General features: G+C 42.0%; 2 protein-coding genes across 6 annotated transcripts; one reads left to right on the top strand and one right to left on the bottom strand.

The window, feature by feature from the left end:
* Positions 1–1,156: 1,156 nt before the first annotated feature.
* Positions 1,157–13,739, bottom strand: ezh1 (enhancer of zeste 1 polycomb repressive complex 2 subunit). Its single transcript, XM_084570141.1, has 20 exons — positions 12,861–13,739; positions 11,795–11,978; positions 11,520–11,645; positions 10,931–11,053; positions 10,402–10,519; positions 10,028–10,255; positions 9,323–9,425; positions 8,869–9,032; positions 8,611–8,702; positions 8,354–8,510; positions 7,136–7,320; positions 5,296–5,387; positions 5,131–5,159; positions 4,901–5,026; positions 3,610–3,788; positions 3,185–3,280; positions 2,991–3,072; positions 2,811–2,891; positions 2,644–2,728; positions 1,157–2,514 (listed from the first exon to the last, which is right to left on the bottom strand). The coding sequence occupies exons 2-20, from the start codon at positions 11,972–11,974 to the stop codon at positions 2,454–2,456; spliced, it is 2,307 nt and encodes a 768-aa protein (XP_084426267.1). The 5' UTR covers positions 11,975–11,978; positions 12,861–13,739; the 3' UTR covers positions 1,157–2,453.
* A 2,032-nt stretch (positions 13,740–15,771) lies between these two features.
* Positions 15,772–20,853, top strand: ramp2 (receptor (G protein-coupled) activity modifying protein 2). 5 transcript variants are annotated; one of them, XM_084570394.1, is made up of 6 exons: positions 15,772–16,419; positions 16,984–17,046; positions 17,134–17,163; positions 19,039–19,068; positions 19,246–19,420; positions 19,518–20,853. In XM_084570394.1, the coding sequence occupies exons 1-6, from the start codon at positions 16,368–16,370 to the stop codon at positions 19,765–19,767; spliced, it is 600 nt and encodes a 199-aa protein (XP_084426520.1). In that variant the 5' UTR covers positions 15,772–16,367; the 3' UTR covers positions 19,768–20,853. The 5 variants fall into 5 exon arrangements, with proteins under 5 accessions (XP_084426520.1, XP_084426521.1, XP_084426522.1 ...); XM_084570396.1 differs by having other exon boundaries at positions 16,363–16,419; positions 17,134–18,779; XM_084570398.1 differs by lacking the exon at positions 15,772–16,419 and adding an exon at positions 17,501–18,779 and having other exon boundaries at positions 17,025–17,046.
* Positions 20,854–26,276: the final 5,423 nt, after the last annotated feature.

The raw sequence follows: 26,276 nt of genomic DNA, 5'->3' as shown, positions 1-26,276 counted from the left end.
AGTTATCTGTATTTTTGTTATGTTGAAAATCCCCACGCAAAGTGCATATTAGGCGCAACAAACTTGGGCCTAATGCTCTTTGTTGCTTATTAGGAAAGGAGTCGACTTATGTATTATATAAATGTATACACCTCACTGTATTCATCTGTAAATGGACTATAAACATTCAGCCTTGCAGTTTCACATTATTGCAACTCACTAGTCAATTCAAGTGTGGTCCCTGAAGTGTGTGTTTGTGTGACGGACTGTATATTTTGTGTATTCATCGTTTGCCCACCAAGATACAACCTACAGATGTTAAATAATGACAAGTGTGCACTGATGCCAGCTATTGAACTCACTTATTGTAGTGCACCAACAGTAGTGGACTGAGACGGAAACAGGGCTTGCTGTTCTTGGGCGAGGCTCCTCCTTGTACAGGCTTTAGGAGTTTATGACATTACAAGTGCTCTGGATCTGCGCTGAACTGATCCCAGAGTGCTCGCCCTGCTTCCTTATAATGGAGGCATGGATGTGGGTAAAATGGATTAAACTAAAATGGCCAGTAGGTGGAGGCAGCCAGCAGGATGTTGTTAGCTTAGACAGGGTATCTGCTGATTTCTTAAAATGTGAGACTTAATGAACACTGTTTAATACTTCATGGGCTTTAACACCAAAAAAAAAAAGGGAAAAAAAGTGACATATTACGTTCAATAAAAGAACCACGATGTGAATGTAATCAGTTCTTCGTTCTACAAGCACAGAGATTTTAATACCTGCATAGACCTGTATCTGCAGATACCCTGTCAACATTGATATCATGTATGAAATCAGGTGATACCTGACCAGAGTGAGGACTAGGCAGGTTAGACCAGGTTAGATTTCTCTGCACCACAAACCAAACGCTTCTGGAACAAATACTAAAAATAAAGATTACAGTTGTGTTTTTAATCACATTGAAATTTAGGGATTTTTTTTTCTTCAGTTCTTCGGTATGCTCAAGTTTGTTTTGTAATATTTTCACTGTAAATGACCATTACTGTGTAAAATCAAGGCAAAGCCCAACTGTCATCTCAATAAAAGACGCTTGAAGGAAATTGCTAATGTGATATTTTTGAGGGAGTTTATTGCGGTGGTGAGTCCCAAGATTTAAACACACAAAAATGAACACACAAAAGGACGAGGAAAGCATCATTAATGTATAAAGTTAAACTTTTATTTTTTTAGGCATACACTGTACATAGCATTAAACTCCATTTTGTTCATCTCTGTTGAGAAAGATCTCATTTTAAAGGGAGGGGGCTTTAAATGAAAACCGTGTGAATGACAAGTCTGGACATAAAAAAAGAGAAAAGGTGATAAATTATATTTTACATTCACATGTGGGGGACTTTAGTATTTGGTCAAACACTGACAATTTTACTTCTCCCATCGTCATAACAACCACGGCTAATTATGCAAGACATCCACAATGTTTCATCCGTTTCCTGCGTGGAATCATTTGGCACTTTATTGAATTTTTCAGGAAGACATTTACTCTGTGACCATTACTTAATAATTTGCCTGGTGAAAGGCGTGACGGTCTCAAGACCATGTAAACATAATGATAAATGTTTGATGTCTGTAAGTTGCTCTGACTAACAATAACAGGATAATGTGTGCGATGAAAGGAGGGCTGAGATCTCTTCACCATCACCTACAGGTTACATTCAGTCAGTCGGTTTCTCGTCCGGTTGCCTATTTTTGCTGAAGAATGATATAAATGCACAATTACTTATTTTCTGTAAAGACATGGTGATCCTAGCTGCTGAAGAGGTTCGCAGGGGCACATGCCAAGCTGTCAAACCTGATCACGTTTCTCTGCAGAACAACCAGAGGGTAACATCATACTACAAACACTGAGTGACTGCACAGGAACAGCATCTGACGGAAGCTAATGCTGTGGCTAACATGTTTAATGGATGGTTTGTCAGAAGACGGCACATGCATTTCACTGATTATCATTAGGTATGTTGTAAAAGCTTGCATTATGTATTGAGATGTCAAACAAAAGCCAGTCTATAAGTACAGTAACAGAACAGCTCAGAGTAACACACTGTATAACGGGTAAATGCAGCCTTATTGACAAGATGGAATAAAAACATGTGTGATCCTCTTGGTGCAGTAAGCAATGCGGATTAATATTGTTTCCACCTTAAGAAGTTTAGTTTAATAAGCTTGGAGTATACAGTTTTGCAAGTAGGCGGGTAGGAGGGCAGATGATGGGGAGAGCTATGTCACTGGGGGAGGTGGTTCTGTATGGTGTTTGCAGAGCAGGAGCACCTGCAAACAGCAGGGAGGGACTTTCTATTTTTGGAAGTGCAGCAGAGAGGGCAGCGACTGTTTAAAGAAACCTGCCAGCTAGATGTGATGCTGCAGAGAGGGAGAGAAGCATTGGTGGGTGGCTGCGGAGGACAGGTACCAAGCCGATGAAGCTAAGTCATGTCTACCTCCCTCTCTATTCCCACATATTTGAGGGCATCCGCTTGGCTGTATCTGTGGGAATAAACATTGAGTAAAGAGAGTGAATTAATAAACAGTATTGCCTGAAGTTGGTAATTCAGTCACAATGTACGGCAGCCTTGTTCTTTTTTTTTTTTGCCACCAAACGGCATGTGACTCTACCTGTAGTCAAAGAAGAGCTCTTCTCCTTGCAGGATAGCTCGTTTGGCAAAGATGCCGATGCGGTGATCTCCATTCACCATCACCACTGCAGAGGCAGTAAACACAACATTCAACCAAGAGAACTCCTCCGAATTCACACCACAAATCAAACTGACACACTCTCTCACCTTTTGCGTAGCAGTTGGGATTAACTGAATGATTTGCAAAGCGGATTTTGTTCCCCTTCCGCGTGGCATCCACAACAAAGTCTATGTGGCGACACAGAGTTACATTAAGGAATTCTGCATATCGAACAATATGTAATATGTCAGGCTTATATTATTAAGGCAAGAGTGGGGAATACTTGCCATTGTTCAAGTTGAAAAGGAAGCTAGACATGTATTTGTCGTAGATCCTTCCCCGTCGGTCAGCTTCATCCTGAGAGATCAGCTACTCATGCACATGCAGGTAAAATAACTGTTAATTATGGAACTTGACTCATGGGGAAAGGATATGAATAAAACATTTAAAAATAAAAGCTGAGTAAATTGCTCTGACTTGCCTCTCCGCAGTATTCAGAAATGAACTCATTCTTCTGAACAGGCTCTTTGATGAAGGTGCCCCAACCGGCGACATCTGACGGAGCCAACAATAGGTGCTAAAAGAGAGAACAGAGGTTGGGGCAGCTGTGACACGGAGGTAGAGCGGTAGTGTGGGGTGCCCATGAACAGGAGGTTTAGCGGTTTGATCTGCGGCACATGGACCACATGCAAAAGTGTCCCTGATTTGGTCTCAATGAATGGCACTAGTGTATGTGTGTGCGATTGTGTGAATGAATGGGTTGATGTGACACTGTGCCTGCAAAGTGTGTTGAGTACACAATATATAAATACAAGCCATTTATCTTATAGACCACATGATACCACTCAGAAAAGAAAAGCTGAATATTTTTATTTTTATTTTTTTAACTAAAGACCTCCAGTGTACCTTTTTTAAGCCTCTCTGGATGCTGCAGTTCTTGCAGGAAACCACTTTGCTGTCCCAGTGGTCTGCAGCACCACAGGTCATGCAAAGATCAGGGTCACACTCCCTCACGGCCAGGTAGCATGGACACTGCTTAGTGTTGCACTGAGTCTTACACCTGCAGCCTGGGAAGCGGTTCTGGCCTAAAAAAAACATTTAGACACACAGCTGCTGTGAAAGGGAAATTGCTGACAAGGTCTATGAGCAATGCAGCAATGCAGAAATATAATAGGTTATGTGACTTGGCAGAACACAATATGATTATGATAAATAATTCCATCTCAAAACACAGTGGCAGCACAGGAGCTGAGTGACTGAGTAATGCTGAGAGGTTCATCAGTCTGAGACCTCTGCTGGCAGATATGCTGAAATACAATTTTGTAGCAAGTAACATAACACCCTCTGGGAAGATGAGCGGAAGGCTCAGGCAAGAATAGCTGAAATGTCTTCTACGCTTTGAGAAAACTATCCATAACAAGAACTCCAGACAGAAATTCTCTCCTCTGCTGTGCGAGTTTAACCTTCCATTCCCAGCCTGTGCAGGTTTTTTATGTGTCTGTATCATCAAGCATTGTTTAGCTGGAACCGTTTGACTCATACTGATGCTGGAGATGATGTTGTATTTCGGGCACAGAGCCTGTCACATCTCTTTGATTTCTCTCCAAGTCTTTAGAGCACACACATGTGGAACTGGGGGCTGCTTCCTGTTTGGGCCCCGGCTCTCCGCTGCTACGGGAAAAGGCGAGGTGACGAGGGGGAGGGGGGAGAGAAGGTGAATGAACCACAACAGATGAACAAATGAGGCAAAGCCGTCCTTTCCAAACCATAACAAAAATGTTTACCCCGTCTTATCCTCTGTCTCTATTGTAAGCTCTCCAGAGGGTAAAATACAAAATGCATTCCTCCACCATGTGGCCAGTTCAGAAAACACAGTTCTGGGTCATTGCTTCTGCAGCAAAAGCCTCATTGTGAACACAGCTCTGCGTTAAACAGACACCCACCTCTCCCAGCCAGAGGACAGTTTCTCCTCTGGCTGCTGCCAGAATACTGCAGATTCGTTTTACATTCTGCTGTCCCGCTCTATTATAGCCTGGCAAGATGGCTTTAAAACTGCTGAGAGCTTTCAGTGGAAAATGTGGTTATAATATTCTTCCAGGATCACACACAGCACAGCAGGCCGCATTTGTGTTTGTATAAGACACACACAGTCTGAGAGATACTGGTGACGGAGATGAAAAGGAAAAGTGTCACTCACACTCGTGTTCACACTGGCAGAATTTCTCACAAAAATTCTGGGTCATTACACAAGGGCAGGAGCTGTCGCATGGGTGGTCGGGGTGGTCACATGGCTGATAGTTGTACACCTGATTGGACGTGTTATCTGGAGCAACAGAGGACAAAGCATTCAGACTGGCACAGTAAGCTGTGGTTTATGTCAGAGGGCATAGTGTAGTAAAAGCTACTTTTTCTGTGAGATGAACATACCTTTCTTTAGCTGAATCTTTGCCCATAACCTGCAACGTCAATCAAACACAGTAGGAGCTTTTATTTGGCTTTGTCAAACATTTCTCTAATGTATTCCACACCCAAGAACAAGAACAAACCAGTAATATGTTAATAAAGGAAGAAAATGATGGTTCAATATCTCGCCTGTGTTTTCTTTTCTTCTTCTGGGGTGAGATGCCTCCATCGTCCAAGGGAACACGATGGATGAGAACCTCTTTCACTGCAAACTCGTACACCTGGGACAAACATCACAAATGTACATACTGCCCCGTTTCCATCCTTTTCCGATCAAAACTGCACTGCAGAGGCCAGACATACGCATGCATCTGTGCACGCGCACACACAACCACTTCTCGCTGCCAAAACCCAGATTTGGCCTCTTCCCTACAGACATACATAATGATGCAGCTGGTTTCAGCATTTCCACTGAGTGAGGCAGTAGGTGGGGATTCGTGGATATCAGCAGGCTAGACTCTGAACTTGTTTGGCTGTGGGACAAGAGGGACTACAAGGCTTGGATGTGGGCGGGTGAGGCTGCTTCATCATGTCCCATATGGGTTAAGACTGATTTATTTATTTCTCTGCAGGGGGCATAAAAGTTTAAAATTTTGAAATCTAATTTCGCAGTATGTTGCAATCTGTTCTCCACCAGGCCCCCTTAGCTCTGCTCAAATGACGCTCAAACGACAAGAGGTTGGAAATGTCTGAACAACTGCATCATGCGAGGATATCAGAGACGTCACATCTGGTAAGCATTCCTGTTTATGGTGCCACATCTGTAGTCAGCGCAATTATACACGCCATAAAACCACAGGCACAGGATGCATGTGTTATTGCACTTGCACTGACGCATATGCAAAATAAATCAGTACATTTTTTTTCTGCTTTATTTTAAAATGACTAAGTATCTGTTCTGAAACATCCGTCGATTAACACAGCTGGAGAAACAATATGTCCTAATTATTTTAGCTAGGAAACAACGTGAGAGCCAGTGACAAATAATAAGGGTAGTGACATTGTTAGAACTTTCCTTTAAAATTGAATAGACAGATAGACAGATAGATGCTTTAATTATCCTTCCTTTCTTTCATTTTCTGATGTCTTTTCACAGCTTTGCTTTAAGTGTGTTTCTTTGGTTTACTGTCCTACTGAAGCATTAAAGATCGTTAAACATTAATGAGTGTTTTTCTTTTTCATAAAGGGGAACTACACCTCATAGTCTGTTTACTGGAAGAATTACTGCATATGTTAAAACCTTTACATAACACTGTTTTCTCACTACAGAGTCTGACAAATTTCCTCAAGTGAAGTTGCTTGATGGTAATGTAGGCAAATGCTTTGACAAAAACATGTAATGCAAATTACATTAAAGGCCTTTGGTTCTGCTGCTCTAGTGTGTTTTAAAAATTGTCCATCATAAGTGTGATAATGTTGTCAGAGCGCAATGCTACATTGGTGGAGTGATATTTTAAGACATTTTGACAGCTGTTAAAAGTTGCTCAGTACAAGTACTGTGTTTAGGTGATAATCATGGCCTAATGATGGCCTAAAGTCCTGTGTATAACAACCTAAAAACATAATACAGATCTGATTTTCCCATTCATGACAACTGCATGGGTGGATTTTTTTTATAATTGCAATGCAATAAGTTATATTGCAGCTTAAAGTTATGCATAAACAAAGACATGACCGCTTTGAGTGACAGGTGAGTGCCCTCACAGGTTGCTACCTCCATGCTCCTGCCTAGTTTATCTCCACTGATCCTCCACCTCTTTCCTACTTTTTAATTTTCCGGGAGTTAGGTGGCGTCACTGCCAAGATGCTGACTGGTGGGGCCCTAGTAAGAGTAAGCTTCTAAACCTCAGTCATTATTAGCCAGAAGATTATTATTAACAACACATAAACACAGAAAAACTAGGACTAAATCTTCCGCCAGGTAAAACATGCTGAAACTGGAAAACCATCAAGTGTGTGAATATTTCACCTCTTTGCAGTTCTTGGTACCGATAAGGCGAGCGATGGAGCAGAAGTTGTTGAAGTATGTGCCGTGTAGCACTCTGAACAGAGACTCCTCTGCCCCACTCCACTGGACCACACAGCATGCCTGCTGCTCCCCGTCATCATCCCCTGGACGCAGCTTGGTGGGAGTCTGGCATCGTGAATTCCCCTCTGTTTTACAAAAACACACAGACACACTTTAACTTCACTGACTGACTACCCCTTTTTGAATCTAAAGATACATACTGTAGTTGCTTGGTCTTGGTAACGTTTCTGACATATTAGATCTGCCCACACATCGGCCTGACTAATTTAGCCCTGCACAAACATAAACACTGCTATCTCTGGATGCCATTATTGTTTATCTATACGCACACAGAGGGGTCCATGCATTGATTTAGTGTTTTGGATATTCATCACTGATGCTGGTACACCCACAGCTCAAGGCAGAGAGCCGAATGTTGCCTGGCAACAGGCTGAATGCAGCATTGCTATGGCCACATGTTCCAGCACTGAGTATCTTTATTAATCTGCTCAACAATCTGTTTTTTTCCACATCATCTCAACACGTGTGAGTGAGTCTGCTGAGTCACTGGCTGAGCACCAGTGATTTCCAAAACTAACAGAGACTTTGAGTGAGGCGCCAATGCTAATGCACAGCAACCTGAGAGCTTCAAGGCGAACAAGAGGACAATAAAAAGCCAGAGGAGATTGCCCTTATTTCCCTCCTGCTGCTCTCCACATGAATATGTCAACAGAGATTAGACAGAGAAAGAAAGCACAGTGGGAGGTGGGGAAGAGGGAGTTATGTTCAGGCTGAAGCATGGAAAAATAATAGTTTCTTTTTTTGCTTGGCAAGAGAGGGCTGAAATCAAGAGTAGATGGAAGAAAGGAGACATATGAGAGAGCAGGATAGGACTTAGAACCTCTCATCTCCATCCAAATTTCACTTTTTAGAAGGGTTGCAGTCAGCCAGAGCAGACAGGCTTCCAGAAGAGGAGGGATTTCGGGGAGTTTACTGTAAATGATACATCGACTCAGTCATACAGTGACTCAGTGTCTCGGAAGCACGTTAAAATAGTGTCCGACCTGTTTAAATAACAAATCAGGCAGACAGTCATAATTGCATTACCAGAATCGACCCAATATTTAAATATGCTGAATAGCCAGAACAAACCACGATCCTGTGAGCTCAGCGTCCTACCTGAGGAGGAGGTGGTTTCATGGTCACTGTCGCCCTCTTTGCCTTCCTCAGCAGACGGTCCGGGACAACTGGAGCTGGTGGGCCGCGGCTGCCTCCGTCGCCTCCGAGACCTCTGCGACCGTAACATGTTCTGATCCACAAACTCCTTAGCCCCTTTCTTCACAAGAGAACCATAACGGGGAAATGTGAAACGCAATAAACAGCAAAATGCAGGGAGCACGTTCGAGCACAGAATGCAAACATTATCGCGGCAATACCTGTAACAGGAAGCAGTCCACACCACATGGTTCAGTCTCCATGCGGATCTCCTTAGTCTTTCTCTTGTAAACATTGGGCGTAGCGTGAAAAGCTTCACCAACAGAAACAGACACATGTTGACTGTGTTATCATCAGGTAGTTATTAGTATTTGTAATTGTGTGCTAGTATAAAATATGACAAAAGAGCTTGGAAGTCATAGAGACATAATGTATTTTTCACAACAAAGGAACAAAGTAAAGAGAAAACAAGTCATTACGGTGGAGGAAACAGTCATATTTGAAGCAACGCCTGCAGAAGAGCGTGTGGAAGGAGTGTAACGACTGCTCCCGCTGCACAGACTTTGCAAATGGTCCGTCCAGGTTGGGGGTGCAGAGGGGAGGAAGCTTTACCGGGCTGGGGGGCTCCAAGAGATCCTTGTACCTGTGGAGATTGTTGGGAAAGCTTTACTAATGATATGTCACTTTTTTTTTTGTGACACAGTATTGGTATGCGCTTTAGAGGATGTGACATGGTGTTAGGCAAAGTTTTAAAATGTGTCTTTCTAAGAAAAGCTCTTTCAGATGCTGATGCAACTACTCCTTTGAGTTAGAGAGTCTGAGAGGGAGCCACCATTATTACTTTCAACAGCTTGCGTCTCCATGGTGAACACTAAGCAACAGACCGCTCCGCATTGTGCACACAGATCCAGGACTGACTACACTTTTTCTTACTTTTCTTTTAGCTCCTCTGTGGTGCCCTTGTAGGGGAACATCGAGGCGATGGCTGTAAATATCTTGTCGTTGGGGATCTTCTTGCTGCCGGACAAGTCCCTCACTTTAGGAGACAGTGAAGAGAGATTATAACACAAATAACCCAGATCCACAAAAAAAGCTTACGCAATATGTTCTTTTAAACATTTTGCAATGGCGCCCTTTTGCCAATTCTGCAGGTCAGTCAGGAATAACATGTTCCTTATAAACCGGTTCTCAGTAAAATCATGATGTAAGCAGAACAGATTCGTTTTCTTTGTCCAGTATCTTTTATTCATGGACCTTTCATCCATGAATGTACTTGTGAACTAGTAGCTGAATGATGGTGTACCCAGGTGTGCTTCCATTTCACTATCACTTGGTGCCGGAAGAGTGTTTATCTTGCCTCCTTTCTCATAAAGACTGATAGGAGAAGCCATTCATTTCTGTAATTAGAGCCTGGCCATATCAGTGACATGGACAAACAAGTTCCCTCACACACAGTAGCCATGCAGGGACATGGGGACAGCTTTAAAGTAAACAATGCCAGTTCAAGAGCTGCTGTGGCTGGGCGACCTTGTGGCAGCTGTACAGTGTAATGAGAGGAACACTGCGAGCTTTGTTCAAGCTGTAGCCCTCTTGTTCTCTCACAGAGTCTGATTGCACAATGCACCACTGAAGACTCACCCTCGGTGGTGCTTCTCCTCTTCCTCCTGATGAATGCCACAGCTCCAGTTTTGGTCTCTTCTGAACCCTCCACAGAGCTCCTCCTCATCACTCTCTCATCCTCTTTCTTCCCTGGCACCTCCACCACCGATGCTGCCGCCTCCTCCTCTTCCTCCTCCTCATGGTCAGAGTACTGACTCAAGGCTTCCACCAGCTCTTTAAAGATCTCGTCGCTGATGAACCCCCCCTCTGGGACACAATCAACATGTCAGAACCTAAAAACTGCCAGCACTTAAATAGCTGAGATATTATTAGATCACATAAATCAAATGGAAATTGGTTGCATTATGGGATTTGTGAAGATATCCTAATTAGAAAAATCATTCTACACCCACCTCTGTCACCGTGGACACCGTCGTAGTTATCAATGAGTTCCTCCAGGAAGGCCTCATCCTGTTCCAGTACCTCGTCTCCCATGTAGGGGATGTTGTGGAGGAACGTCTCATCTTCCACCTAGAACACAAAACGTCCTGTAAAAAGGTTGTGGCCTGGTGCTGCAAGTCATAGCAGCAGCCGGGATGCTTCCAAAACAGTTTCAAAATAAGAAACAGGGAAACTGACCTATTACTAACAAATAATTTGATAAATATTCACATGGTCCTGGTTATGGTTATTTCACAGTCCCAACATAGCTGCAAAGATAGACTGAAAATGTAAAAGTAAATTTCCAGGGGAACGAAGACAAGACGTTTGGTGCAGTAAAAATTTTATCTGTTAACCATGAAGCATGTCCAGTCTCTTTTCACACATAGTAATAATCCTCAAAAATGGATTTGGGGAAATTAGCAAGACAATATGTAGAGAGCGTTCTGCAGGTGCAATAACACAGTAATTGCATCCCAATCAATGTGGTGTATTTCATACCATGAAGTTGTGCTGCAGAGGCGACCAGGAGTACATGAACGGGATTCCAGCCACTGTTGATAGCGGCCTCGTGGCAATGGACTGAGCTTTGAATCCCGGGAAGCCGAACTCGACTGTACACATCTGTAAGAGAATCAGATGTGGGCTGGGGTAGACCAGAACATAACTGGCAGTTCCATCATCATATAATTGAAGACACATTCTGCTTAACCCTGAACAGGAAAATAAACACACAATAGCTGAGCTTGACTGCATGTGAGAAGAGAAAGATGCTGTTGTGCCCTCTGGCTGTTTATATTATGTACTCCAATAGGTTTATAGACCACTGTTAGACTCCCATATGAACCATTTCTGGCACACTTATCAGGAGATATTTTAGCAACAGCTGACAGCTAGGATTGAATCATAGCGGAGCTGCCTAAGAGGACTCAAAATCATTGACATTAAGGACTACCTCATTTGCACAACAATAATACAGTGGAATTCTAGGTGAGTCAGAGAGTGCTGGACAAGAGTATTGTGTTGTGTTGCTGTAGTCATTAATCTCCTTCTTCCTCTTTTTTAACACATCTTTCACACGCACACATACCTTCTTGTTGGGCATAGCCCCACTAGAAGTTGACAGAGGGATGGACTGGATCCTGAGCTTGGACCATTCAGAGTTCAGGATATTTGTCTGCTGCTCAATCTTCTGCCTGTTTAACATGAACAGGGTCTAGAAACAGGCAGAAAAAAGAAACATGTCAAATAAGATATTCACACAATCCCACACAGTGAAGGCTGCACATGATGCATACACCTGCATGACTATCGTACAGACACAAACTGTGTACCAGCAGAGAATCAATAACGGACATGACCCACCTTAACCTCTTCTGCTTTTTTAAGGCGTTTTAATTGGCGAAGGCGCATATACTCAGACTTGACCCTCCGTCTCCACTCCAGAAGGCTGCGGGAGGGGGCAAAGGAGGACGGCTGAGGTCTTGGAGTTGGTGGGGCAACACCGGTACCAGGGGTTGGGGCTGCTGCAGCTGTTTCCTCCATGATTCTTTTAAAAGAGAAGAATATTTTAAGGCAATCCAATCCAACTTCACCTCACAATCTAGTCTCGCTTTGAGACTAGACATACGAACTAAGGACTATTTTCATCCAACAGTGTGACAGTAAGTTCTACAACTACAACCAACAAATACTATATGCTTATAAACAATAGTTTTGATGTAATAAGCTTAGACTACAGTCCACTTCAATAATCTTACCTTATAATACTGTATACTATGTCCCTTAGTTTCTCATACAAAAATTAAACTTCCCCATTCACTCTTTGAAAGATCGCCCCCCTCTGTTGGCAAAACAAAATAGACATCTGATATAAAAAAAATAAAAAGCCGTCCACACTGGGGCTTTAAACTGCTCGGTGTAGGGTACCTTTTAAAAATCATGGGTGGCAACTGAGCAAATAGTGAACAAACAAACAGACAATGTGTGCATCAGTGGATAAAGTCTATGGATTTAACAGCACGGGGCAAACACATTGGTCAGGAGTGGGCGTGCCTCTTCAGAAAAGCAGAGCAGAAAAGTGCGTAGTACAGTTTTTCTGTGTTGCATAATCGCCTTAGTGAACATCAACTTCCCCGGTTCAACTAAATCAGAATCAAAAATTACTACAACAGCAAATATGAGCTCTGGAAACGGCTACGGTGCGTTTTTTTCTCCCTGGACTACGAGGCGTGCACACGTTTCAGCCACAGCTATGAAGTGCGCTACGTCCTGTAGGTGCAGCACCGTGCCAACAGAGCTACACAGTCCCCATTTACATGTAGAACACTTTAAAGACCTGCGCACCAACCACCACAATGACTGCACGTTATTCTAGCGCACGCTCTTGCACGTCTAGATCCCTACATCCAGTGTCGCAGTTATTAAATACCTTTAAATCCACGTCTTGCGTCCTATTTGTTGCGACAACAGCCTGCAACGCGATCAAGTCCCTCTCTGTGTTTTTTTTTTTTTTTTAAATAGTAGAGAGATCCGGAACAATTTAGCCAGTCTTTGCTATGGATCTGACGCAGATATCGTCTCCGCACGGCGAGGGGATCTCAGAGAAATCCCTACATTATCCATGGGCATGGTGCTGGAGGTTGTTGTTGTTGTAGCTTACAAATAGCTGCGCACTTGGCTCGGTTGAACCAACCCGAGCAGGAGGGTGACGTCTTTATTATGATCACAGCCTTTCCTAGCAGAGGAGGATTTATTACTATTCTGCGTCCTGGGAATAAAAAGTAGCGTGGAGCAGCCACGACACAGCCATTTACACGCGCACACAGGAACTGATGCAACTGGCCGGAGTGCAAGATCGCCATCTAAATGCGTGAGGGCACAACACCATAGAGTTTAATATTAATGCAAGGGGGGGACAAACGAATTATGCCATCCTTATCGTAGCTATACTCTACAGGAGCAACTGAGGAGGAAAGGAAAAAATACAATGGGATAAATCGGCCTAAAGAAACAGCCTAAATAAATGTAGTATCACAGGATTAGTGATTTATTCATTTTTTATTTTTTGCAAAAAGGCAAAAAATAATAATAAAAAAAATAAAATAGACGCCCTACAAAGCATCAGGGAACTATATTCACCCCTGTTTATTCTTAATATTAAAATAACTGTTTAACAGTTAAATAATTAGACATGAATTATTAATAGTTAGAAACAAGCCTCCAGTTTCTTAACATTCCATTGGACGGCAGAGAACAGTTGAGCTGCTGTTCAGCACTCCTCCTCCAGGGAGAGCCCAACACATTATATCCTCCTTTTTTAAAGAGAAAGAGAGGGGGGTTGTGGTGCTGTCACGTACTCCACGTAAAAAACTAAATTCTTAAAAACGTAACAGAACTAAAAAAAAAAAAAAAAAAAAACAAACACATGATTTGAGCACGGCTTCGACTCGTGCAGATTTGTTTTTGAAAGTATCGACCCTGATGAGCAGTTTTACGAAAAGCAGAATGACTTGAATCCATGGACCGATGTATTAACGGATTATTTAAAAGGTTTACATATAGACGAAAGTGCAAAATCTGACGCGGAAAGCTCCTAAACGTCACATCCTTTCGTAAGGGGAAGGGGTAAATCTGGTAAACAAGTCACATGTAAAGCGGGTCGTTTAGTCATCAGATCAATAAAACACATGCAAAACGGAAACTGTTTTCTAACCTAGCCTAATTTGACCTCATTAAAAATAACTCCCAGTGTGGTTGCTAAGCATAAATACAAAGACCTATCTTTTGCACATTGTAGTGGTTATTGCGGAAGATTGCTGCCATTATAACTGCCGCACCCGTGTAGTTTGTGCAGAATTGCAGGAAAATGTGCAACGCCTTTTCTCTTGTATTAGTAGCCACAGATGTATGAGACATCTGGAAACTCAGCTGGTCCATGTGTCCCCATTTAAATATTTACAATATAGTAATATGTATATAATATATTCAGCCATGTAACTATTTATTATTATTATTATTATTATTTATTTGGAAGGCATTCTGTGAACATTTTCAACAGTTTAGTTCATTGAGTATTTTATTTGGGGTCACGGGTAAAAGAAGTTACTTCCCTGACACACTAGATGGCACTGTTCAGCTACTTTTTAATGAAATGACAGGACACGTGTTCATCATGTAGTATTCCGGTCTTTTAACTAAAAGTAACAGTAACAATACCACACTGTGAATATACTCCACTACGGTTTAACGAATTGCTACGGGCAAACGTTTCTTTATCAAAAGTAAAAGTTATGGTATCTTTTGATAAACATTACTGCTGCAGCAGTGTTTATGTTGCATTTAACTATATCTGAAGAAGTGTGAGAATGTCTTCAAATCATGCATTTTTGAGTTTATCAAAGTAATTGAAATTCCAAATCACCAACTTTGGAGACAGATGCTTTTCACTGGGCAGGAGGGTTACTGAAATCTAAAACAAAAGAAGTATCTAATGCAGCTGGACAAATGTAGTGCATTAAAAAGTAGAATAGTTTTTATCAGAGATGTGGTGAAGTAAAGCAGCACGGATGCTTCTCTTTGATGCCTTTGTTGTCGTTGCTCCTCTCTGTTATCTCATTCTGCTGTTCATGGCGAGCATTCCTGCTCATTAATTATGCAAAAGTATCTCGGAGGATACAGCATGTTTGGCATGTCTGCAGTGCTATTTGAAGTAGCCTGTGCCATGTTGATACTGAACTGTCAAACAAAAGCAAACACGAAGAGGAAAATGAGCTCGGGGAGGGAGGCTGTTATCAGCAGGAAGTTTTTAATTCTGAAGCTTGCAAACTGTGTGTGTTGATCTTGGCACCTGTGATTGGGAGCGATTTCTTCAGATATACTACAGGTTTTGAGATCCCTGACGAACAATTGGAGATGGGGAGATTCACAGAGTAGATAATATAGCATGTATTTCTGTCTCCATTTAAATATGAACCCACAGTAGCAGTTGGAAGAAACTTGGAAGGAAACTTTTATTTTCCCTCACAGTATGTTTCATACTCCTCCTTATGGGAAAATGTATGTTAGCTGTTCAATTTCACTCTTGCTGTGACTTTGATATTTAAGCTTCTGTTTGTTGGATTTCCGAAATAAAGAAGAGTGGCCTCCTTTAACCAAAATGAAATGTGGAAGCAATTTTGGCCGGAGCTGCCTGGCTGTCTTCCAAGCCCAGCAGCTGAGAAAGAGCACTCATCCCTCAGTGACGCCAATGAGTGCATCAGTTTCATCCTGGATAACCCTCTTTACCACGGAACCTCAACGTGATGTCAGATCCAGAGGTGGTAGAATGGTGGTACGTGTCATCAGCAGTGAGTGTAAACCACAGTACACGCACAATAATTATTTATTCTTTACTAACCACCATATATGGAAGATTTTATGTTATACAGCAACAAACACAGCAATCCATACTCTGATGAAGTCTCTAATGAGAAACTGAAAGGGAACTCCACCTGGTATACATGTCAAAGTTTGCTACAGGTCTGCTACTTCTGAGTAAATGCATCATCTCATATTAGTAATACAAAAACTCTGAATTAAAAGTAGCAGCCCCATATTTCTGCCTTAAAAATGTTTCTTTACTGAAAAACATAAAGTAGTTCACATTATATCAAACGTCATGACTGTATGAACTCAGGAACCCCCAACTTCTCTGTTCCTTTTTCAAAACAGAGGGCGGGATGAAGCAAAGACATAGTTGTATATAGAAAAAGAGAGATAAAGAAAGACCACGATGATGGTGCATCAGCTTTATCAGAAACTCTTCGGCCCATTTGGTGAAGCCGCCCACACTAGGAAATGAGGGCTTCCTGTTGTTTTATAGAGCCTTCCTGCAACGAAGGTTGAGATATGTAATCCCTACTCACCAGGGAAGACGAACACACCACTGTTGGGCAAAATGACAGCCTCACTTGTGTTTTCTGGCTGTTTTGTGACTCTTCTCATCTGGGGTAAGTAGAGGATTTACACTATTTCTCCCTCTCTCTCTCTCTCTCTCTCTCTTCATATGTGTATATATATATATATATATATATATATACATGATATACTGTCTTTCCTTGCCCTTCAGCTGACTTCTCAAGAGGAATTCCTAGGAACTTTCAGTAATTGAGGAGCTTTAAGAAAGGAGCTTAACTAGTCCCATGACTGACACTTAAACACTTTGGTTTCAGGGTCACTGAGAGTTTCTTTCTTTTCAGCTGGAGAAATCTAATTCATTAAAAACAATAAATACATAAAAGTGTGATGATGTGTATATATATATATAGCCTGTTAAGACTTCCTTGCTTCCTTGCAGCGACAGACAAAGGGAGGATGCACATATGTGTTCACTCCCCAAGGCTTACTCCTTGTTGTTTCCTTTACCTCCTGTACTTTCAGAAATGCTCAGATTAGAGCATTATTTCCAAACCAAAGCTAAATTATAATTGCTTTTGAAAATAATTAAATTTTACTTTAAAGCTTTATTTGAATGTTAATTTCTCTATTTTGTCTCTCCCTCTCTCTCGATGCAGGATGCGCCACAGTGGTTTGTCTGGTGGATGTAAAGGTGACGGAGCAACCGGCCACAGTAACTGGTATGTGTATTTTCATATCGGTAGAAAAAAAAAAAACTCTTCTACAACCACGAGTTTTTTAACTCAACTGACATCCTTCCTCTGTAGGTTATCCCTCAACACAGAGAGCGATGTCTCGTAAGTGTAGAACCTTTCTCTATCACACATTATTAGATAAACAGTGTAATTCTAATAAAAAAAAGGAATGGTCAGTCTTTAGTTCAATTGTGCTTTAATGATTTAACAGAAATACATGAATGCTGATCAGATTTAATATATTTTAAAGTTCCAACTGGGTATTATACAATTGTGTTCACTGGGGATTGTTTTGAATAAGTTGCTTAAACTCATTTGCTTGGCCTGGAACTGAAAATCCCAGAAAACAGAGCTCAGAGATCATGTTTTCTGGCAATATATCTCTTTGTGTGTATTATTATGAGAATCCAAGATAAACTAACGGGGAGGTCTCTACCAGTGTGGGGTGAACAGCAGTAGACACGAGGCCCATAATGGTTTGGGGTTAAAGGTTAACTGAAACCTCATTATGAGCAGCCCCCACCTGGCGCAACTTCCTGAATTTGTTCGTCATTCACCCCATGCAACGTCTGTGATCAACGCATGAACTCCGAGTTGTGAAACAACTGGAACTTTGGAGCAGCGCCCCTTTCACTGTTCCTCATCCTGTGCCTTCCTTTTTTTCTCTTTCCCCGACTGTCCCCCCCTCCTTCCTCTGCCAACTCCCCCCAACTCTGAGCTCCTCCTCTGCTGAAAAGACACATTTCCTGATGTCATTCCTAAATCAAAATGCTGCTCTGCAAACAGATGTTGTGAGAGGCCCAACATGTGTATTCAGTGACATAAATGAACAAGTTGGCTGTGAGAAAACCCGAACAGTAGATTTCTTTTTTCATTCAATCAGTGAAACCACCTTCCTTGCACTGTTTTTCCAAAGTAGGGAAAAGTGACAGTGAGAAACGGTCTCACATTTATAGCGCACTCATGAGCTCCACATGACATAAAAAACAAGTTTCCCACATATTTTCGTCTGGAAATATTCTATGTTTTCTTTAATAGAATACACATGTAAAAACAGCTGGCCAGCTCTGACTAACAACTTGTTCCAGGTTTGGTGAAATTAACCTAAATATGAAATCATGGCTGTCTGCACAGCACACCCTGCAGAGTCATGATTACACCCACCCCAAAACGCTAAGCCCTAAATGTTTACTTATGTTTCCTATTTGGCAGAGGCAGCCCAAAAGGCAAATAAATCACATGCTGTGAGCTGGCCAGGCCTTCGACTGTGAGAAACTGAGACTAAAAAGCAGAACAAGAGTTAAAGAGTAAAGGGTTTTCAGATGTGAGTCCAGCCCCAGCTTGGGTGTGCTCCCTTTTATTTGGGAGAATGGAGAGGACAATCTTAGTTGCCTCCACCCCTTTAAGAAAGAAAGAAAATCTTCAAGAAACGTGTGCTGGAGAGGGGAAGAGCTGTTGCCAAGGCGCAGGGCCATCAGACAGATCTTCGAAGAACATCTGGTAACCGCGGGTAACATTGTTTGGACATCTGGTAACCGAAGATTACACCGCGTCTCTTCCATCCTGTCGGGTTTCCTGTTATGCCTCGCTGTACACAGACTAAGAAGTTCAGGTTTATTATACATGGTCATCAGCTGGGGACATCGCACCTTTATTCCTTTTTTCTGACATGAAGGGAGCACTTGGTTTCATTGGGGTATTCCTCTCTTTTCTCTCGGGTGAGTGTGTGGTCTTCCGTCTAACAGCTGCAAATGTCTGCCACAGACAGTGCTGGAAATGTGAAAAGAGTTCAGTAGGCAGAAATTCTCACTGGATTCAAATTTGCTAGGATGCATGTGTTCTTGAATGAACTGAATTACACCAGGAAAGACTTGCATGGCAGTTCTGTAGAGGAATTCTGTACTGAATTTGACAATAACTTAAAATAATATTTAATGTAGATGGTTTTCATCTGAAATGTATTTTCTTCCCGTTTAGATGCCACAGCACACACTACCTTGCAGTTTGGTAAGTGACATACCCTTAAAAACATACAGAGACTTACAACATCATATGTCATTCTATAAAGAGATCACCTTCCACAACTGAAAATGACATTTTGCAAATGTTTATTCTAATTTTCTAATCTCTCTGTTTCTTTTGTTGACTCTTTCTCTTCTGCTATTTCTTTAACTCTCCATGCAGCTTGTGGAAATTCTGATAAATGTAGAGGGTTTTGCCAAATCTGTCAAGAATTTTTTGGTGCACCAACAATGGACTGCCTCGCCGCCATGTTCAAGCATCTATGCGTGGACATTTTTGAGAGTGATATGGCATCCCTGAACAGCACTGACTGGTGCATTTGGGGTAATGTGAACGGGTAAGTAATGCTGTTACATTTACACAATTGTTTTTAGCATGAAAAATACAGAATTTACCCACTTCTGAACCAGCTAACCCTCTCTCCCTGTCTCCAGAATGTATAGCAACTTCAGCCGTTGCACGGAGGACATATCTGATTGTCTCCTGATCCCATGGCCAAACCCTTTGGTGGAACAGACCTTTGTGGATATTCATACCAAGTTTTTCAAGGAATGTCCCACAGAGGACCTAAGTGACCCCCCACCTGCCGTCATCCTTGCCCTGGTGATCACTCCTATCTGCTTGATCCCCGTCATGGTTAGCCTGGTGGTGCTCAAGACAAAAAACGGGGACGGCAGCTCCTGATTGTCCAGAATCTCCGCTCTGCTCACAGTCATTAGAAATGACCTATGCTCTCCTTTCTCCCACAACCCGAGGACCGCTTGTTTATACATTGACTGCTGCTGCGCTTTCGTCACAGACCTTGCGGAGGACTGAATCTTTTTGACAAGTTTACCTGCTCATCTCGATTCGGAGGAATATTGAATTGACCAACCGCAGGAGAAACAATGGAGAGACAACACCAATTCAGAGCTACCGTTTTATTATTTTATTACTTTCCAGTGGATAACTTCCACATGTTAAAAGAGACTGTGGCAAAATGTGTGTCTGTCGGTATCTCTTTAACACTTGGGCTGTGATGAACATTTTGTTTTCCACCATCTGAGTGGAGGTCAGTTTGAACTACTAGTCACATCCAGTTTGCACATAAATATTCAGAAAACAGTACTGATAAGACATGGTAATATTTTCTTACTGAATTACTTAACTTTACACTTACAATGTTATTTTTTTCTGCTGCTCAAGTTGGCTTTGGGCTGCAAAATAGAAAACTGGATAAAGGTGTCCGTGTATGATCTATGACAGGGATACTCTATGTGCCTTTAGGAGGATAGTCTAATGCGTGGATCTGGTTATAGAGTATGGAAGTTTTGGGGTCAGAGGTTACATATGGGACACAATGGATGGGTGGGCCCAGGAATTAACATCTCCTTCTATTTTTAAACAGCAAGAAATCTTTCAGTACTTTTCCACATCCAAACAGTAATGATCCTCATGATCATATGAAGATGGTGAGCTGACTGAAGCAAAGCTTATCCTCAGATTTAAGCTGTCTGTGTGACATAGTGAGATACACTGAGCAACGACAGAAAGATAAAAGTGTTATCTTTTGCGTGAATCATGATAATGTGGTTACATATTTTTCAGCTTTGAATGACGATAAAGCCATTTGATGTGCTTTCTGATTTGGAACAAATAACATATTTATATACTTAATTATATTTCTATTATTTTCAAGACTTGGTGGACTTGCTACTGTCTGAGAGAATACATACTGTCTGCTTTCACTTCATGTACTGTATACACTTTTACGTATTTCTTTATATTTTGAAAAACATTAAATCTATAGTTGGATTGTGGGCTGTTGCTTATTTTCTTTTACTCATCTGGACAGCTATGTAACGGACTGAAGAAGCTGCTACTAACCTGAAAGAAGCAAGTTGTGTTAAGCCCTGCTCGTGCTCACAAGGATATGCTAACAGAGCTGTGGCGTGATTCTGCTGAAAGTACCCTTTCACCTTTGTCTTTATTTGATTAAACACTCCTTTCCCTTGAGTGCAGTGCAGATGGCACTGCTTCCTGCCTCAGGTAGTGTATCACAGTATCTTCACCGTGCAGTACATTGTGGTGCAGCTGCTGCGCGAGTGCTGATGTAGTGAAGGAAGCCGTGACAGCAGTCGTGTATCACACCCTCATCTGGCACACACAACGCTCCAGGGTGGGCCCAGTGTCCGTGCGTATGGAAGAGCGTTTGTGTGTGTCTGTCAGGGCTGGGTGGGAAAGTGTGTTCGGTGACCTTCTTCCTCTCTAGATGTCAGGTCATCCTCGTCCCCACCCCCTTCTGATCTCATCCAATTTTGTGTTACTCCATATTTTTACAGCAAAACAGACCCCATTTCTGATGTGATTATACAAGATGTGTTTGTGCAAAATATCTTACTCACTTTATATCAGTCACGTTACATTAACTGTTACACAGAACAACTTGTGCATGCATTCTGTACACAAGTCTGAGGCTCATTATCTCTTAGGCTTACACTTTTAAATGATTTCAGTCAGGAAGCGTTGCCCTCTAGTGGCTATAACTGATAGCAAACTGTATTATGAGTGGCATGTTTTACCAATATGATAGTATCCTGAGCATCACTCACTATAGATCCTAGTTGTCCTGCTGGTTTGTATTAGGCTCATTAGAAAAAATAAATAAATCACAATCATTCCTTGCAAGGAGTTTTTTTAAGGGATCACTAAACATTTTACATTGAATGAATCAAAATTAATTTAAAACTATGTGTCATATCTGGTGGCGTCATCACCAGCTCCAGTCTTCTGAATGGGCAACGTAACTGTACCCAGCTACCCTCCTGTCCTCAGAATATTAGCTTCCTGGTGGTAACTGTAGTGCAACAGTGACCATAAAGATGGCAGTTATCAGAAATAAATACAAATGTCGACTAAAAATAAAGACATATTTGTCTATGTAGAAAAATATTATATTTATTACACATTTCTGTGATAGCACGAACATGTCAGTTACTGTAAAACTCATAATTTAAAATAGCCTGCTTGGATAGATCTGAAGATCTTTTTGAAGTATGCTATTGTCTTCAGAGCAGTATGTGAGGCCATTAGGTTATTCTTCAACCTCCCAGCTATCCCATAGCACAATAATATAACAGGCTGAGGTGCCTTAACATGTATAAATCAGCTGGTCTTAATGCAATCCCATGCATGGACGTCCGTTTCAAGGGTCTCCAAGTGGGTTGACTTGATGCTGCGTTGGTGGAATCAGTCTCTGTAATGAATCAGACAGCATGTCTGCAGTCCTCTGTTAATATTTTCTCATATAATATTTGGCTGTTTTGACTGACAAATTAATATAATCAGGAACAGTGCAATCAGAAATCAGAACATTCTATACCTACACATAGTGGCGCACCATAGATATATATTATACAGTACATTTCTATCTGAAATAACAACTACACTGTGTTCACACTACACAGAAAGATACCGGGCACCCTCCTCTCTCTGCACTAGTCACCAGTGTGCCTCAGCTGTGTCTCCCTTGGCGGTCTCTGGGTTTTGGCTCTGTAGCTGACCTTCTCCCCGTGGGAGCTGATGATTATGTCCCAGAGGTCTGGAAGAGCGGTTGGTAGGACGGCAGGTAAGGGCACCTTTGTAATGACGGCTGCTTGCTTTGGCAGACTTAGCAGTGTGGCTGTGGACTTTGGCATTGTAGGTGGTCGACAGCGTCGGCTCCCCTGCTTTATATGAAACACTGAGAAGCATCAGGGACACCAGATGAACTCCCACAGCTGGCTGAAGATAGGCACTATAGCTCAGTGGAACAGGTCATGCCAAGCTATTGCTAAGCGACTTATGAGTTATTGACATCTCATTTAATTTGTAGATGCTTAAAAGTGCATTTGCATTGCATCAACTTGTTTATTGGCACATGTACACACTGGAATTTTGCCAGATTTGATGAAAATTAAAAGATTGCACCCACTGATGTGAGTCATTCAGTGTGACATGAGTAATTACTTTGTTGTGTGAGAGGCAGGCAGCTGGCACTGCTGTGTCAGTGCTGACCCCTCAGCTGGCTGATATCAAGCTGGCAGCAGATGACTGTACGTTCAAGTACGTCTGTCATCAAAACTGCTGCTCAATCAGTCAGAATAAACTCAAAAATATACAGGGCCCGAGCAGCCTTGTTTCACTGCCAGCTTAAGATCTGAGTGACAAGGAGGCTGAAATATTTTTCAGTTCTGCAATCATGATGGAAAGGAGCAGGGCCTGGCGTCAACCTGAAGATCAACATAATTGGTTTGACGAGTCTCCTGACTGGTTTATGCCCAAAAAGGACTGGCGCTGGAGCACTACAGTTTGAAACAGGAACTGGACTACCTGAGAAAATATCAGAGGAAGTATTAGGAAATAAAATGATGCATGGCCGTGCAGCGGCAGCTTGAGCTCCATGCAGCTGTGGGGATTTAAGGTAAAAGACAAAACGAACAGTTATTGAAGCATGTACTGTATATATGTGTATACAGATACAGTAATGCTAGGGCCACTGAGAAACTAAATTGCAAAACAAATAGGTGAGTTTACTTGCATTTTAGATGACATCAGGAGTAGGTGAGAAATGAAAAACGAAGCAGGAGTAGGGGCCATCTGTTGATGCATCTTAGACAGAAGAGGCGCAACAAAAATAAATAAATTACCACACACCGGAAAACTAGAATCCAAGTTTGAAGTCACACAGCATTATGGTAAACAATATACACAGATCAGGCATAACATTATGACCACCTTCCTAATAATGTGTAGGTCTCTCTTGTGCCTCCAAAACAGTTGTGACTCATCAGAGAATGGACATGGGCCTTCTGAGAGTGTCCTGTGGTTCCTGGCAACGGAATGTTGTTCGTGGGGTTTCCTTTGGGTCCTATGGGTTGAGGGGAGGGGCCTCTGTGGATCATCCCACAGATACTTGATCAGTTTGGGATCTAGTACCTTGTGCTGTTTTTCCTGTTTTTTTATTTTTTTTTTTTAGTTGTTCCTAAACCATTTTTTGTGTGTGTCTGTCAGGATGTATCCTTCTGGGTTAGGGTTGGTGAGTGTCATTGCTATGGGGTGGGGGTACCTGGTCTGGTCTAGTTGGGTGGTACATGTCTAATAACATCCACATAAATGCCAGGTCCAAAACTCTTGCAGCAGAACATTGAATTGTCACATGGTCAATGGTCAGTGTTATTTATTTTAATGTTGTGGCTGCTCGGTCTATTCCAACTCATCCTGCCCCTCCCAACAACCTGGAAACAAGAGAAAACAAGGGGCAAACACTAGGATATTACCACCCTTTCACTAACAAAGACCATGCTTTAATTGATGCAAAGAAGTTTAATGGTAGACAGGACGTGAGGTAAAGGGATGGAGGGATAAGGGATGAATGAGGAGGGTCGAAGAGGATGGATGAGTTAGGTCCAAAGGGATGTATGTAGATGGATAATGGTACAGGAGGAACCCAGGGAGTGAGACTCCTTGTCCCCCTGTTTCCTGTAATGAAATGTGGAAGAGAGAAGAAAAGAAAATGGAGGAATGGGGAAGGTTTCGGTTAAGAACTGAGACAAACAAAGAGGGTTAGGACGCACCTTTATAGGTAAGAGCAGAAAATAGAGTGACAACCCAAGCTCACTTCATTTAAACTGATATTGTAAACTAGTTTCAGGATGGACAAACGGATCATACAGTAGGCTAGCTGCTTGATATCTCTGTCAATAAGGAACACTTACCAGAAACATTAAGAACATTTCTCAGAAAAAAAAAAAAAATACAGAGAACAGAGAACATTTGAGAGTCTTCAAAGTATCTGCATTGTTATAATGCACCTCTATGTCAGTCTGCATGCTGAGAGATTCCAAAAGTAACAAACTAATACGGCGAGACAATGCCCAAAGCCTGCCAAGAATAACATGATGTTCAACCCTCATGTGTCAACTGAAGGAATTATGTGGAGTCAGCGGAATATAACCCACATGCATTTCAAAAAACAGAACAAACATGCTGATCACTGAAACTTAAGCTGAGCTTAAAATAATATTTCTTTTTTTTTTCTTTTTTTTTGCGTGTATACCCTTGTAGATTCTCTAGAGGTGAACCTGACTGAGACTGAAACCAGCAACTGAGCTTTAATGATGTGGCTTCAGGCGCCTGCTGCCAGCCGGACACACATCAGGTCACATCATCACACGTCACAGTGTAAAAGCAGCGGGCCCTGCTTGATGTCAAGACATGTTTGGGCAGCAGTAGACACAGGTTGAGTCACATTAGTACCACTGTACGCTCAGAATAATGGACTCTTTGCAGACGCAGAGACAGCTTTCTCTCTTAAAATCAGCCAATTCCTGGTTCTTGGACATATTTAACCTACACCTTATATGTTACTATCAGTCCAGTATGATACACAGAGTCTTGGAAATATTACAAAGCACCGGTTTTGTTTTGAAAATAGCTCTTCTCACACTGAACCTGGAGTCCTGAGAGGAGTTGAGCTGTAAATGAAGCACACTTAATACCAGAAGGGGCCTCTAGATGGCAGTCTTTGAGAGATTATTCTGTAGTCGAAGGCACTCAAAAAACTGCACCTTTTAAGCACTATTTTTTAGAGAGAAGAATATGTATTACACAGCTGTTTATGCCTGTGGCCAATGTCATGAAGTCTTTAAAACGCTGCAGTTTGCTCTCAAACCTCAGGTCATGTTGATTCAATCATTTTATGTTTCTGTTTGGACACTCCTAGTTTGACTCAATTTACAGTCGAGTAGAGAGGCATTGCAGGGCTGGTTTTAAAGCAAATACACTGACTACAATTCAAACAAGAACCTGAGAAATTAATGTGATGTTGGCGATAATGGGAAGTAATGGCCTCAAACACAAGCTCCTGTGTTTCTTTCTTCAGCCTTCTTTTTAATATTTATAGATAAGGATAGCTATTGAAAAGTTAGAACAATAATCCAAATGCTTTTTAAAGAAAGCACTACAAGACCTCTGTTTGATCCTCCAGGCTGATTCTTGACATTACTTTACCCTCATTCATCTCGGCTCAGCTGCGTGCAGCTGGTTAAAGGAGAACCATACTGTTGTTTTAGCGGGATCAGCTGATGTGTGTCTCATGAAAAGACATGCACTTTGACGGCGCACCTGCATTTTCCCACCTCCCTTTCCTTTTAACATCCAGGAAGGATTTTGAC

This window comes from Chelon labrosus, assembly GCF_963514085.1.
Source record: "Chelon labrosus genome assembly, chromosome: 21".
Lineage (NCBI taxonomy): Eukaryota > Metazoa > Chordata > Actinopteri > Mugiliformes > Mugilidae > Chelon > Chelon labrosus.
Note: the sequence above shows the minus strand (reverse complement) of the source record. Positions and strands in the feature narration are given on the sequence as shown.